Source organism: Thunnus albacares, chromosome 16 (assembly GCF_914725855.1).
Source record: "Thunnus albacares chromosome 16, fThuAlb1.1, whole genome shotgun sequence".
Taxonomy (NCBI): Eukaryota; Metazoa; Chordata; class Actinopteri; order Scombriformes; family Scombridae; genus Thunnus; species Thunnus albacares.
In genome coordinates, this window is record NC_058121.1 from 5,048,795 (window position 1) to 5,064,729 (window position 15,935).

The 15,935-nt window shown below is 39.8% G+C and overlaps 1 protein-coding gene across 1 annotated transcript in view; it reads left to right on the forward strand.

Annotated features, from left to right (window-relative positions):
• Nucleotides 1-13,643, forward strand: part of tnfrsf21 (tumor necrosis factor receptor superfamily, member 21) — a 58,318-nt gene extending 44,675 nt beyond the window's left edge. Inside the window, exons 5-6 of the mRNA XM_044376931.1 lie at nucleotides 9,003-9,264; nucleotides 11,153-13,643. Of these exons, the coding sequence (XP_044232866.1) occupies nucleotides 9,003-9,264; nucleotides 11,153-11,382 (492 nt within the window). The 3' untranslated portion in view covers nucleotides 11,383-13,643. The remainder of the gene's footprint in view (nucleotides 1-9,002; nucleotides 9,265-11,152) is intronic.
• The last annotated feature ends 2,292 nt before the right edge of the window (nucleotides 13,644-15,935 follow it).

Sequence of the window (15,935 nt, forward strand, 5' to 3'; positions counted from 1 at the left end):
GCATCATATTTTTAATCATACAAATTGTATTTTTCTTCAGCAAAGAACAAAAGGTCCTCAGGAAAGATGGCAGCAAGATGCTCTTTTAGTGCCGTATCAATGGACTCAGCCGTAGCTGACTGCAGAGGGATGAAAAAAAAGAAAAAATCTTTCCTGCACCTTGTTTTTGTCATCAATGCAGCACAGTTACAAGCACCAGCAGGCACTGTGCAATATCTATTGTCTCATCTGCCTGGATTGATAAAAATATCACTGCTCTGGGCTTCTTTGATGACGTGTTCCCTCACAACAGACAACATATAGTCCAGTAGCTCGTTCTGCAAAGTTCCCTTAAATACAGTGGAGTTCTCAAGGTGCTCTTTCAACATTCCATCAAGGGAGGCAACAAAATCCACCAACCCACAGAATATCTCAAGGTTATTGGAGCTCTCACTCTCATCATGGCCATGCAAAGCCAACTCTCAGGCGCCACAAAATTTCATACAGTGTTTTATTCTGGACAGGATGGGTCGATATTTTATTACCTCTTCGTTGTGCTTTCTAATATATGAGAGCAGGCATACATCACTTCCCAGTCGTCAGAACAACCACACCCCCTTTTGGGTGAAAACAGGCATTGTAAAGTGCCAGTGCCAAATTGGAAAAACTAGTGGCAACATGCCTAAAAGCTGCTGTGTTGCATATTGCACATCAAACAATAAATAAAACCCCGGTTTACGAGTTCCTGAACTTCCCCAAAGAGTGAAGGACAGTAAAAGAAGAGATCTGTGGCTTCAGGCCATCTGCAGATCAGATGAAAATGATAAACTGTGGGATACATCTTTGCCAAAGACTTCATCACAGGTAAGTTAATGATGTTCAAGTCAACAGTTATAATGTTAAAAGTCAAAGTAGTGAATGTCAGGGACAGGCACATTTTGGGGGGGCAGGTGCTCAAGTGAAAAAAAGGGCACTGATAACTGAATGCATGAATTCACATTACACAAGCACATACACACGCGCAAACACACGCACAATGAGTGGAGGAACCAAGCGGAGCAACTTTGATTACTTTTACAATCAAAAGGGACTCAATCAAACTGTCAAACTGCATCTCATCAGAACAAATTCTGCAGTTTTTTAAGAATAAAATCATCCTGAACTAGATCTAAATCAACACTTTTACACTCAGGAAGTAGAAGTTCATCAGGTTGACCTTTGAGTGATGTTCACTAATGAAGTCACAGTCTTTCTCAGAGTGGAAACTCTCAGAGAATAAAAATTAAGTCTTGTCCTGCTTCAGCTGAACACGACAGAGGTGGGATGGAAAGAGGAGTAAGAGGGAGTCATATCACCTCAAAGATGGCTGGCAGAGTGTGATTTAAGTGCGGGGCATGAAGGGAGGGGGGACTTTAATAGAGCCTGCAGCTAATTGCTCTGGTGGCATCATAAAGCCTGTCTCCCCCAAGAGCCCTTGGAGCCTGAATGCTGCTGCTAACAGAAGAGCTGCTGATACAGGAGGAGAGGAGAGGAGAGGAGAGGAGAGGAGAGGAGAGGAGAGGAGAGGAGAGGAGAGGAGAGGAGAGGAGAGGAGAGGAGAGAAGGAAACAAAAAGATAGGAGTAAGGAGGAAAGGAGAGGAGACATATCCAAATATGATTGCAAAGACAATTAACCACATACTGCATATTTATTTATTTCAGTTGCCTTACAAAGGAAATAACTAGCCTTCCGAGTTCACTTGTTTTCATTGATGATGCTATTTTACGATTCCACTTCAAGTTACCATCTTCTGAAAGTACCACTCAGCTAGCTGAAGAGCAGGAGTGACAGTCAAGCATGTGCATCTGTACTTATATTAATGTCGGCTATGAACATGAGCGACAGGCGTTGAGGATTGTCCAATCACATTAGATTAAAAAACATGAAAACAATACCAATTCACTGTGGAAAATCTGAAGGCAACCAATCAGAGAGCAGCCTCAGGTCACCTGCTTGCCAAAAGTTGAAGGACTTTGGGTGCTTTTCATTAGGCTAATTTATGCTTCCTCGCGTCCTCTCTTCTCCTGTGACCCAGAAATCGTTTTCCCTCCACTGTCAAGGAGGAACTTCCAATCCCTTAAATGCACCTCAGAGGACACAAGGAGAGAGGAGGCTCCCGGACGAGCTTAGAGCGAGGAACGACGGGTATATCCTATGTGGAAGTTTTTTACCTGACAACAGCAACCCTTGGATTGAATGTGTTTATTGATTGGTCAGCTGATCTGACGGAACAGTAAACAGTCGGGCTGTTGTTGTAATACAGCAGATCAGCAAAACTACCTGTGGCACAGGAATGAAAGCACCAACAGCAGCTGATCATATTTATTCATAAAATCAAAATTACTGACTCATGAATCAATCACAAAACTCTTGTAACTGTATTATTGTCTTCATGAGCCAACAGGCTTCTCCTTTCTTCTCTCCGTTTCAGGACGTCTCAGCTCTTTCAGGAAAATATGACGCTGCACAGCTGCATCTCCTATAAAATCATCCTGAGCCTGGAAAGCACGTCAGACTTTCACAAACTAAATAAGCAACATTTTATTTAAACATACTCTGCAGGCTACAGCTGTTTTTATTGCTCGTCTGTTCTGTTCTTTCAGTAATTAACAGGTTTAAGTGGTCTATTTGTGTCTTATTCTGTGACAGACAGACGCTGCTATAGATCTATAATCAAATAATAAAAATAGGAGCAGGTATCAGGTGTTTTCCTTCCAGGTATCACTACTTAATATAAATTATTAAGTAACAGTGTAAAGTGTTAATTAATTGAAAAGACGTGAGGAAGAGACACAAGGAGACACATTAGCATAATGAAAGCACCTTTAAATACACTCTCATTTGGCCGGTGCCCTTCACCCAGGACATACATGTATTCACACAGAAATTGACCATATACAATTTGGAACCAGTTTTTAATGAATGCTGGCAGACTACCAAACAAACTGGAGGAGTAAACTATTTTTAATTTAATAATTATTTCACATTAACAAACCGCCACTGTTGGAACTTATAAAGTCGGGGTGTATGATCCTGCTTATACCATGGCACCTTGCCAACAAAATGCAATATGTACAATCAAATTAAAAAATCAGTTGTTTCATTTTCACATAGAACTAATTTTGATCTCACTTTGCTGTTTTAAATCCAAATCCTGTTTGCATTACCCAAATGTTATTTAGGTCCTCTATTTAAGTTTCCTCTTAAGTTCTTTCAGATTCATTTTCAATTAAATGTGCGTGGCTCACACTGAAAAGCTAATTGTCCTTTTTTCAGTTGCTAGATACACAAATAATCCTAGTTCAGAGCTATTTAGCTTAGCCTCACTGTGGCTGTCTTTACCTACATTTTATTTTAGAACTGCAAATAAGCACCTGAGTCAGAGGTGTCTGGTTTACTTTCTGACCTGAGTTTAACTGAGCTGGTGGTCATGGTCATCAAAATGCTGTTGTCCCATTTGCAAATAAAGTGTACTGCATTCTCCACTTCTTGAGTTTGGACTGTCAAGTTTATGCGAGTTTGAACTTGGTGTTCTCTGTACTGAGAGAGGCCTATTGACTTGTGTTGACGAGGTGTTTTACCTGTGAGCGACAGTCTGTGACATATGGTGTTTCTGAAAGGGCCATAGCATTCTTATTAGTCCAGAACATTAAATAACAAAAATGCTGCTGCAGCCTGGTGATTGGATTGCTGATCAGTACCAATGACTCAACGATTACTTGGCCAAGTGCTGAGAATTTTGGCTCTCAAAAGTTAATTTCACTCTGTTTTGGAACAAGAACTGCCTGGCTAATTAGACTCTGAAGATGGCCCGTGACCAACAGCTGAAGGCTGTCAACTCCTGAGTTATGAGTCTGTTTAGCTGCGGGGAAGCAGCGAGATGGCTGGCGCTTCATTCTTCCTGGAAGAAAATACACACAAACTTAATGGCTCCACTCGACCGCTGTGTCAGACATTAAAGGATGATATAGGTTTAATATAACTTGGGTCTTATTGCTATAGGGTGGTCAACATCTATGTCCACCAAGTTGCATTAAGTTAATTGAGATCTGGTAAAGCAGCAAAATCTTTGAAGCAAAGTCTGGCATGAACAGTGTGTAAACACAGTTATCCTGTGCAGGATATACTATAGCAACAACATATTGGGTGCAGTTTTGTGGTGGGATTGTCTCACTACTGGTGCTCATTGCCCCATGGTTTTCGTGTTCTCAGATTTCAGTAATAATGAGTACACTGTTATCATAACCACTATAAACGATAGCCAAAACTATAAAGTACTAACAGCAGCATCTTCTGCTTGAGACACAGTTGACACACATGATGACACTGCAGAACAGTCAAACAAACCTCATTAATTGAGTCAATTTCCATATAGAATTATGTTCTTTAAGAGGTCAAAGGGTGATGGAGTTTTTCCCAGCATGCACTGCACCAAAAGTAGGCATACAGTATAAGCTGGAATGCTGTAAGTTAAAGAGTGTAAAGAGGGTTCATCTTAAACATATCTTACACCATGATATTAAGATTTTTAGAGTCTGACAAATCAATCATAACTCAAGGTCCTCTTGCAGTACTAGAGTTTTCCAGAGCTTTCACCTGTATTACATTGTCTCCATTAGTGGCTGGAGATGATTTGTTCACATGCAAGCAACTTCATTTATAGACCTTTTAGAATTTCTGCTCATGCTGACTATAAACATTACATATGAATGTTTATTTTTTAAAAGCTCCATCTGCTAACATAAAAAACAAGTTGGACCATGAGTTGGGATTATTTAGTTAAACTAGTATTTAACTACGATTCTTTTGACTTTCTGTCTTACATGTAGGGAAAATTGAGGCAGAAAAGCCAGGATGGTGCATTTAAAGGACACATATTGAAGTGCAGTGTGTTGCCTCTGGTTACTTAACGCTCAAGAGTTATATTTTGTGAGAACATGGTTTTTGGTTTTCACTGATTCCCAGAAAAAATCCATTTATCTTTTCTGCACTTTGGCTTCTTCTGTTTGTGCTTTCTCTCCTCTTTTCTTTCTACTTCTGTGAACAACAAAATGCATAAAAAAAACACACACGAGGGCTGCAATATACACAATGATGCATAATCAAATGCAATTTCTGCCTTAATTGGGTGTTTATGACTCAGGTCCCATTAGACAACTTACAGTCCCTTCCATAACAAGGCCCATAAGATAAGATTGTTTGTTTAAAAAAAAACAAACAAACCACATCCATTACATTCTGGAGAAAAGGACAACAATTTCCCAGAAACAGCACTGATTCTTTTAAAGGTAATTCAGAGAGATTATCTACATATGATTGTGAGTGTGTTTGACATTAATGCAGCCTGAGAGCAGGCTTGCCCATTGAAGATCTACTTTAAATGTCATAGATGAATTAGTGGTGAAGACTGAATGTAGAGTGACATCGTAGGAGTGTCTTTACAGCCAGTTCCTCTCTTAGCTGCATCTTTAGTTAATAGCTCATCTGTTTTGGGAGTAATTACAGCTGAGTGAGATTGTTCGCTGTAACATTTTTGATCTAATTAATCAAACTATCCCCAGCGTGTGTGCATGTGTGTGTGTGTGTGTGTGTGTGTGTGTGTGTGTGTGTGTGTGTGTGTGTGTGTGTGTGTGTGTGTGTGTGTGTGTGCGTGCCCGTCCCCTGTGCCCTTCATACTGCTGCAAACTGCCAACTCTGCCAGCAACGCTAACTGGCTCACTTTGTATGTGTGTGTGTACATATGAGTGTTGGGCTGTGTGCCTAGTGTGTGTGTGGCTCTTGTGTTGTGCTGACAGGAGAAGTCAGCGACTCACTCGGCCTGATCCTTTTCTCTCTCTCTCTCTCTCTCTCACACACACACACACACACACCATCCTGGGAGCTTTCTGGAACAGCAGTACTGTTCTTCCTCACAGTGACCTCTGTGCTCAGTCTCCTTCCCCAGCAGTTCAGCTCTGAGCTGTTCGTGGCTGCCAACGAAGGGGAATCAGATTCCATGTGGTTAGAAGTGCTTTCAGACAGACTGGCAGACGTACACAAAGTGCTCTACCTGGGTGGGCAGTGGTTATGTAGTGAAGGGACGCACTAGCAGTGGGCTGGCAGCGTTTGTCAATGCAGTGTAATTTAGTGTGATTACACTGTCAGTTTAATCACAGCCATACAACCTGCACACTGCTGAACCCATTTCTTGACAATTATGAAGAAACAGTCACACAAATGAAAGGTCCTACAGATGAAGATTGCCGCAAAAATGATCAAAAACATTATATTAAAGAGTCAGTTCACCCAACAAAACCCCAAAACACACTTTCTCATTTACCTCTTGTTATTGATGCACATTGTTTTGCTTTTATTTGCTCAGGTTTTGAAATACTGTATCAATCTTTGAGATTTCTTGCCTGCAGCGTAGTAAACTGTAGGTGGATGGAATTACATGTGTAATGCTCACAGCTTTTAAAATGACATTTGATAAATCCATCAACAACTTGTCTTTCTCCAAACTATTTCTTGTTTACTCAGGGACAATTTCTTTAAAAGAAAGAGGTGCCAGTGAAAACTATTTATAGTGTGCTCTGGCTGTTGATCAGGGCTTCCAGTAGCTAAGAGGGACTGGGAATATCCTGGCAAGCTGAATGTTCTGAACTGGAGGAATGTGAAGCAAGGTATTACTGGAAATGTGCAAGCATGCTCAGTCAGCTTTTACCACAAATGATCACAGGTTGTTTTGATTATTTGTTTGCTGTCCTTTTTTTTTTGCTCCAGAGAGCTGAATATGTACATGTGGTTCTAAGTTGATTTGTTTTTTTCTTATCTGTGGTAAGAAAAGGTATGAGGCTGTGTTCTTTCTTTCAATTAAAAAAAAAATATTGACACACTAGTCAAGTGAGAAGAGAAGTGCATCACAAATGAACCTGTGCAGGCTGTTCTTGATGAAATTGAAAATTTTAGGTATGGATTTAAGACTAAAGTAACCAAAAAGGATGCATTTTAAAAGCACATTTATATGTTGTGTAAGTGGGAATGGTTAAGAATCAGCAGCACTGAGAAGTTCAGATCTGTGCCACAAAGCAGAATATCAGATTGTGTGATTTTTCCGAGCGTGTCTTATGTACTCCACTGACTTCCTGTCCCTAGAGGTTGCTGAATTTTTCATCCCTTGTGGGACTGTGTGTTTTTCTTTTTCCGCATCTGCTCTCAAAAATAATTTGTTCTAGTTGCATCTGCTGTTGTGTGAATGTCAGCGTGTCTTTGCCACAGTGTGTGTATATGTGTCCACGTGCCTCTGTGCGTGTGTGCATGCATGCCTTTGTAAGCCGGACAGAGCGTGTTTGTTCTGTCAGAATCACGTTAGTCGTGTCACACTGCAGCCCAGTGACCCAGACGTTATGGAATAAAGAAAGAAAACACAAGAGAAAGAGAACAGTGCTGGTGTTTCTGTGTCACGTCCTGTTACAGCTCATTCATCAGGGCCTGATACTGAACAGAGCAGAAATCCATCATAAAAGATTGAATCCTCCACTGCATGAAGATGGATTTTCATAAAAGGAAAAGTTTTCAGCCCAGTTGAATTTCCTTGTGGTGGTGGTGGTGGTGAGGGGGGGATTTGTTTGCTTGTTCAGTCTGTTTTTTCCCCCAGTTGCACTTTCCATGAATGAAATGACCTCTCTGGTGCTGCGACCTTTAGGCCTGACTGGGCTCACGCTGGGAAAAACAAGATGTGCTCTCATGATCTCATCCCCAAACCAGTCACTACTGGTTCAAACCACAGGTTCATTACCACACCAAAGAGAGACAGAGAGGGAGGGAGGGAGGGAGAGCAGTGGAGCAGGGGGTTGCAATGATAGAGGAGGGAGAGAGAGAAAGAGACAGATGAAGATGAGGAGATAGGGGGAGAAACTGAAACAAAATGGGACTGAGAGGAAGAAACAGAGGGAAAGAGGGATTGTTGATGATGGAAAAAGAAGGAAAAGGAAAGATAGAAATGTTGCCTAAATTTCTGTATCAGTAATATTACTGAAAATGACATTTAGTTTAAATCAATAGAGAACTGAGACTGAGATATACTACAATTTTAACTACACTATATGAAATAATTACAACATGCAATTACAACATGCAAACACTAAAATACAGTGATAATTTAGTTACTATCACTCTTAGTCCTCTTTTCAGGAACACTTCCATTTGCTGCCTTAGCTTTGATCGATGTTGTATTGTAGCATCTTGTTATCAGAATAATAAAATTATATAATAATTGAATCGTGAGAGGGACTTGTCCCCTTTGTCCCTGTAGGGAATTATATCTTTGGAATACATACAAAATTAGAAATGAGAGGTCAAAGACAGAAATAGAAGATTAGTGAAGGAATGCAGGCTTTCTGTTATATATTTGTAGTCCCCAAGCCTGAGCTCAGATAACCCCGATGATGTCACTATGTCATCAGCAGGGTTATGTTCTCAGACTTGACAAAACTCCTTTCTGAGTCACAGAAGACATTATTCACTTGTTTTCATGGGCTGATTGGTACTCCCCATGATGAGTGAACTGAACTTCATGTAAAATTTATGGAGTGCCCCTTTAAGAAAAATGACTGCTTAAGAAAGTGAGTCTTGCAGTAGTTCAGGCAGGCATGCAAGTCATTTTATATGTGATATCTTCCACATACTGTCCAATCATATATCCACGTTTTCTATTTCTAAAACCTGGCATGTAAACATTTGCTGGTTATTGTGTTCATTTAGTTTTATGTGAATTTAGTTCATGTTCACCACATGTTCTGTGTCTCAGGCTCAGGAGAAGATGGAGAGAAAAAGGAGGGGAAAAGAGATTAAATACAGAGAGATGGAGAGATACAGGATGGATGTGGGACAAGAGTTCATGTGCTCTGTGGGCAGCAAATAGCAACCATTGTTTGTGTGTGTGTGTGTGTGTGTAAGCTTTGGTTTCTCACTCTTCCCCCTTTTATCCCTCTCTTCCTACAGTTTGACATCAACCAGCTGATGACCTCAGTGAATGTAAGCCAAAGCCTCAGTCCCATTCACAAGCCGCTAGAGTCTCCCAGCAGCGTCGGCAGCAGCAGCCATAATGGTAGCGTGGGCGGGGGCAGCGGTGTGGGCGTGGAGCAGTCACCGGTGGACCGCACCAAAGGCTTCTTCCCCGACGAATCAGAGCCCCTGCTCCGCTGTGACTCCACCTCTAGCAAAGACTCCGCCCTCAGCAGGAATGGCTCGTTCATTACCAAAGGTGAGAGGAAAAACGCCTCAGTACATCAACAGGTCACTGGGTCACTGAGACATCTTTTGTCAGTGGCAGAAATAAATGCCAAAATGTATTCAGCAGAAGAAGTTAGTGGGTTAGGGTTAGCTGCTTATCTTAGAAGTACTTGACTGCTGCTGCTGCTAGCTAGCAACCTACAACGCAATGGGCAAGTCTTATATGATGGGAGGGGTTAGCTAAGTTGCCCAAAATCTTGTCTGATTGGAGGTTTCCAGGAAGTTTCTCTATACAAGCACAAGCACTTGAATGTTTTACAGGAAATTAAAAGGTTTGGCGTTAGATGAAATCGAAAACAGTGAAAAAAATGCATATTTTGAAACGTAAAGTGTAAAAAAGAATAATACCCAAAGCAACACAAGTTAAGAACATAGAAAATGCTATTTTCTTTTCACTGAACCTCTAAACCTTTGACCATTTTAATTATAAGATGGTTGTAATGACCTATTTTCTCACACTGCAGTATATAAGCACTTAATAAATTCTTTATAACACACTATAATGTAGTTATAAACAGATATAAACTATGTATTAATGTATTTATTAACAATTATAACTTCTGACATGAAACATAAACGTAAAATTATAACATAGCTGTAATCATATTTAATTATATGATTCTACACATGAACAAATCCTTACAGTGCGTTGTAAAATGTTTATTGACCTTGAAAATAGTAGTTTGACCAAAAAAACAAACAAATAAAAGAAACCCCTCAATGCTCACTTTCTAGGTTTCTACCCAAACTTTCACCAACATCTCATTGCCAAAACTTGAAGGAACACCTGTGTTTGGTGTTACCCCATGGCGTGTATAGTAGTTAATAGAATAGAAAGGGCTAATTCAAGCCTTGTGTCTGTTAATTTATATGTATAATATTTAAAACTTTCCATGTGAGAGCAGCACTACATTTTTATAATGTGTAATTTTTAGAAGTCAGTGCCCCTAACTCTTGAAGAAAAATGTAACACATTAAAACAAACATACTCAAATACTCAGGTATATTATAACGCAGCATCAATAAACTTATAACACAATATAATCATGTTCACCATCCAGGCCAGTCTGTGGTGTTTTTCAGATAATATTAGAGTTTCATTTCGGCAAATAGAGCAAATGCAGTATTTAAGGTTGTGAGGTTGTTATCCACCAGAACCTTAAAACAGCTGAGGTCTGCCAGAGGCCATCATACATTTTTTAAATCCCCAGTTTCTTTCAAAAAAGCATCCCAAATCTCCCCTGGAGATTCATTCCCACATCCCACATTTTTTCCTATGACAAAGTATCTCTCGTAGCCAAGACACATCCTTATTCTCAGAGGAAAAGACTGTGGTTTGTTGACAGTGGCCTGTGCAGATACAGTATCAGCAGTTTCACATTCTTCACACCCTTAACAAATTATTCAGACACTCACTAATGTGTCTCACACTTACTGAAAATGATGTGACAACAGTGCACTCAGTTCACATATGAATGTGTGGGCTTTGATTGCCCCCTTGTGGCCACTCTGGGTACTGCTCTTAAATGAAAACCCTTTTTTTGTATTTTGTTGCATCAAATAATGTATGAGCTGTAAACAGCTTCATGTTGCATGATCCTGACAAGAGCAGTGAGACTGAATCAAAACAGTGAGTTTGCGAGCCTTAAAACCAAAACGAGAAGCTTTGTAGAGCTCAGGGGAACTGCAGAGTTTATGGATTCTCTGTAAGTTTGTCACTATGAGTGAGCCCCTTTTACATTACACAGAGTAATCTGATCCATTGTTAATGTAAACATATTGATTAGTGTCTTAACATTAACTGTAGCACGTCAGTAAACAGTTGCCCATCATCTCCCCCCTCTCTGTCCACCCTCCAGAAAAGAAAGACACGGTGCTCCGGCAAGTGCGTCTGGACCCTTGCGACCTGCAGCCCATCTTCGACGACATGTTACACATCCTGAACCCGGAGGAGCTGCACGTCATCGAGGAGATCCCGGCCGCCGAAGACAAGCTGGACCAGCTTTTTGAGATTGCAGGAGTCAAGAGTCAGGAGGCCAGCCAGACGCTACTGGACTCGGTCTACAGCCACCTCCCCGACTTGTTATAGTGGAGGAAGAAAGGAAGGAAACGGAAGGAAAGGAAGAAAACACACAGAGGAGAAGCGGCACAGGATTAAAAAAGAATGTCTAACTGAGATCTAGTGTTGTGCAGATTAAGCTTGGGTTGATGTTTGATCTGATAGAGTCATCATGTCACTTTGTTACATGATTTCAGCTGGGTGTTGTAGATGAGGTTATCTACTTCCTGCAATGACTCTTTTAAAATCTTTACTGGTACTTTACTCCTCTTTACCCTCGAATCCCCCTCTTCTGCCGTCTTGTGTGTAAACACTATTACTCCTTCATCCATCCTCTACATCATGATACAGGGTCAAAGCTCAATGTAATCAAAGCCTTCTGAGTGTTACGAGGAGGAGTACTTTTCTTAAATATGTTCAGCCTTAGCAATGAGGCTCAAAAAAACTGGGCTGAAAAGGAACTGAATATGTATTTACTGAAAAATATAGTAAGCACTTTCTTTATCTTAACTGGCCAATGCCTTCACCTTTAAAGGATAATACCGGTGTTTTTTGTTGTTTGTGCCAATTATGCAGGTTTCATCTGCCTTTAGTGTTTAAAAAACATAAGTAAAAATGGAAATTTCACACAGACAATAGTAAATAAGCTATGACACTGGTATTATTCTTGGGGTTTAAGGGGTTTGAGGTTGTTAAAAGATAAACGATGGAGACCACATTCACAGATATTTTTCCAAGGTGTGGATTGGCCCTGAAGTCATGTGCCTGAACTTGTTACATGTTCCTTTTCTTAAACCATGAACCCTCTTTTTTTATTTCTTCCACCCTCCTCCAGCTGCCTGTACTGTACCTGGAGCACAACACCTCTCCGGGTCTTAGCATTTTAGCTTGTAACCACTCTGCCAGACCAGCAGGGGGCAGCATTAGACTAGAGGGCTGACCTGTTGCTCTGGAACCAAAGCCATATATCTCAAATATTGGATTAAATGTTTAAATAATCCAATAATATGTATCTAATATTATGATATATGGCTTTGCTTTGAACTGTTTGCTTTTGGATAAAAGCTCCAAAACAAACAATTGACTGGACAGGAAGGGGGCAGTGTTTAGTGCCCTAGCCTGCTTCTGTGGAACCAAAGCCATATATCTAAAATGGTTTAGATACGTCGCTTTGGAAGCTCTGTCACTGTTGGACTCATGGACAGTATACAATAAATACTTCTACCAGTATGCACATTCAGATATCTGCTAGCTAGCCCCATTCACCTCAACAAATGTAGCTTTGATGAAGTGTTCTTGATACATTTTGGAGCTTCATGTCGGTGTGGTTTTTGATCAGACATGAGTGTCTGAGCATTTCAGTGCTAATAGTAAAAAAAGAAAACAACAACATTTTTCATGCAGTTGTATGTTGCTACATGCTGTATGTAGTTGATATTAAAATGTAATGATGCACTAATTCTATTTTCTATTGGAGAGGCAGACATGTATTTTCTGTGTCCTTTCTTTAACTGTTTAACTAACATTTGATTTTGTTGTAATGTTTTCTACATTTAATTTGATTTATTATGTTATTGTAGCATCTTTTTGTTAGCATTTTCTTTGTATCTCATGTTTTCACGGGCATTCAGATATATTTTCCCCCCTGCTTGGCATGACAAGATGACCTGGCTGGGATGTAAGATATGCATACTCCATACTCTACTTGAAGTCTGTCTACTTGTATTACTTGATTTAAATGAGGAAGAAATAATGTACTCTTTCAGTTCCTTCAAAGTTCAACGTTCGCAAAATAATAATGAGACTGAAAAGCACCACCAAAAAACTCATCAACGTTCAGAAAGGATTTCGTCATGACAGCAGCAAATGATGGACTATGTTTTCACCAAGCCAGTTATTATTAAAACTACTGTGGTGCTAGATGTGAACTCTCACCAGCTGGCCTGACACAGGGGGGACTCAAACCCTGGACTGACGACTTTTTAAAGTATGCCAGACTGACTGAAGAAGAGTGGAGATTGTGCTGCTGTGGACTGTGCTGACGATGGGGATGTTGATGATGATGATGGTGATGGTGAGAATGTGTGAGCTTGCTCTCCATGTCGCTGTGGAGACTCAAAATGCAGGGTGTGAGCTTTTTATTTTCTAACGGGAGTCTGAAAGGGTGAAGGTGAGGTGCACATGTGGCTCGAGTGGATGATTTCATCAAATTTCACGCGCATAACCAGTATGTTTACTACTATGTAACCTCTTAAAAATCAACCAATTAAAGCTCAAAACATTTGTCATAACTTGGTGTGTAGTTGTCACATTTTTCTATCCGCCCAAAACGTCAGTGTGATAAAAACCTAGATTAAGTGTGTTAGGCCAAGGAAGGCCATGTTTTCAATTTTTTTTTTTTTATTAGTTACTTCTCAACACTTAAATATATTGAATTGATCACACCACACCTGTGATATCTGAATGCAAATAGAATGTAGGGTGCCACTTATCTCTGCTCTTTTCTCTCAACAATAGTATGTTTTAATGTTTTGTTTATCTTTCCCCTTTGCATAAGGAATACATCACAGAGTAATTTATGGAATGCTGAGATCAGATATTGGGCTATCAATGCAAATTGCTCTCTTTATTTCAAGTGCCCATGAAATTAATGCCACACAGTTGTATGAAGTCAACCGTACTGCATTACACTGTACAGGGTTTTTTTCTTTTTTGGTGGGGTGGGGGGAAGGGTGTTAATGATTCCACCATTTTATACTGGCTGTACATTCCGGCTCTTTCCATAAAGCTAATATCAGGTTGTGCCGATTATTATGATCATAAATATACATAATTACAAATATGTAACATTAAAAACAATGCAAAAAGATATGTATGTGAAGGTAAAAAAAAAAAAAAAAAGTGCAAACATGCAGTTCAACTATATATTTTTCTTAGTATTGTTTTAATAATCAGGAATAAAAAAGATATAAAATGGGCCAAGATAATGATTTAGAGACAAACTACATTTAGCCTTCATACCAGCCATTCAAAACATGTTTCATGAAGAATGTTAAGTGCTTTAACTGGTTAAGTTAATCTCTTTCATTCTTTCATTCTTCACATTCTTGTGTCAAATATTTCAGTGTTATTTTTGAATGTTGGAAATCAATTGGGTTTTAATGATTCTTCACTGTAATTTTGGCCAAGTCTCCCTTTAATGAGTATCTCAAGAGACTTCCTGGTTAAAGAATTAAAATGGGTGAATAAAAATAATGCTTGATAGCCTCATTAGCACACATATATGTTTAGAATCACATTTACATAGGATTGATCCTCTGTATTTTAGAGATACTTAATGATGTGCCTTTTTTTTTTTCATTGAATAACCACATTTTGTTGTTCTGCCATTAAACAACAGGGGTCTAGTTCGAAAAGTCTGCCCAAAACTCAGACTGTTAAGAATTATTTTGTGCTACCAACATTTTTTCCTTTTCATTTTTCACTTTTCTTCCTCATGCCTTGTCTAAAAATAACAAAGACTGAATGCATGTCTTTTGTGACGTGAACATTCTATACCAACTCTTCCACACACCCACACTGACTGACACTTTATTTTTACACATTCACACACATACAAGCTTAGACTCTACTGTGTCCTCATTGTCGTACATCCCACACTCTCTCATTTAACTACCTACAAAGGGCAGCAGAGAAGGTCAGTGTGGCTCCAGTTACACTGACTAAGGTGAGGGCAGTTTTTAAATAAGATTGTTGTTTGTGTGGGTGGGTGTGCTCAAGGTGTGTGGGTGTGTGAGTTAACTGTACCAGGCCAAGAACCTGCTGAACGTTAGTCACAAAGATGCCTTTGATCCCCACCAGTTCACAAAGTGTTATTTAACAGAGCAGAATAGAGGGCGTGTACATGATGGAACAAATCCTCTGGCAGCCATACTGGAGGTCTAACAGTGGCCAGGAACATGGGTTTTATGTTTCTGTATGTACAACTCATCTGTCTCAACTGAATAGAAGAGACAGTCAATTTTTGTGTATGTCCTTGTAAACCAACCATTAAATCATCAAATCACCAAACAGGATTTAGTCAACGCTAACTAGGCTACGGTCAATGTCACTTTGCTGCTGTCATTTGTTAATAGATAACATATAAGCTAGTAGAAGCTTGTAATGAAACGTGAGCAATGGTCCCATACTAACATTAACAGTTCATAATGTTACTTTGCTAAATCAGGCTACTGGGTGGATAGCTAGCTAAAGAGATGAGAACTCCAGCAACACTTAGTATGAAGAACAACTTTATTAGTTGACTGTCGCGTTTCGGCTTGTGGCCTTCATCAGGCATGACCCTGATGAAGGCCACCTTGGAAGTAGGTGAAGTTGTGCCAGAGACCCTTACTCTGCATGGATAGCTAGCTAACAAATCCAAGAAGTTTTGTTGACCTGACTCATCATGTCATCCTCCCGTAAGTCACATTGTGGAAAAATTCAAAACTAATTCTCTATCACATGATTCACATTGAGTCCTAGCCTTAATTCATTTTTAATTCTTGCACTTTTTTCGTCCCAGTTTTTCTCTATATGTGTTA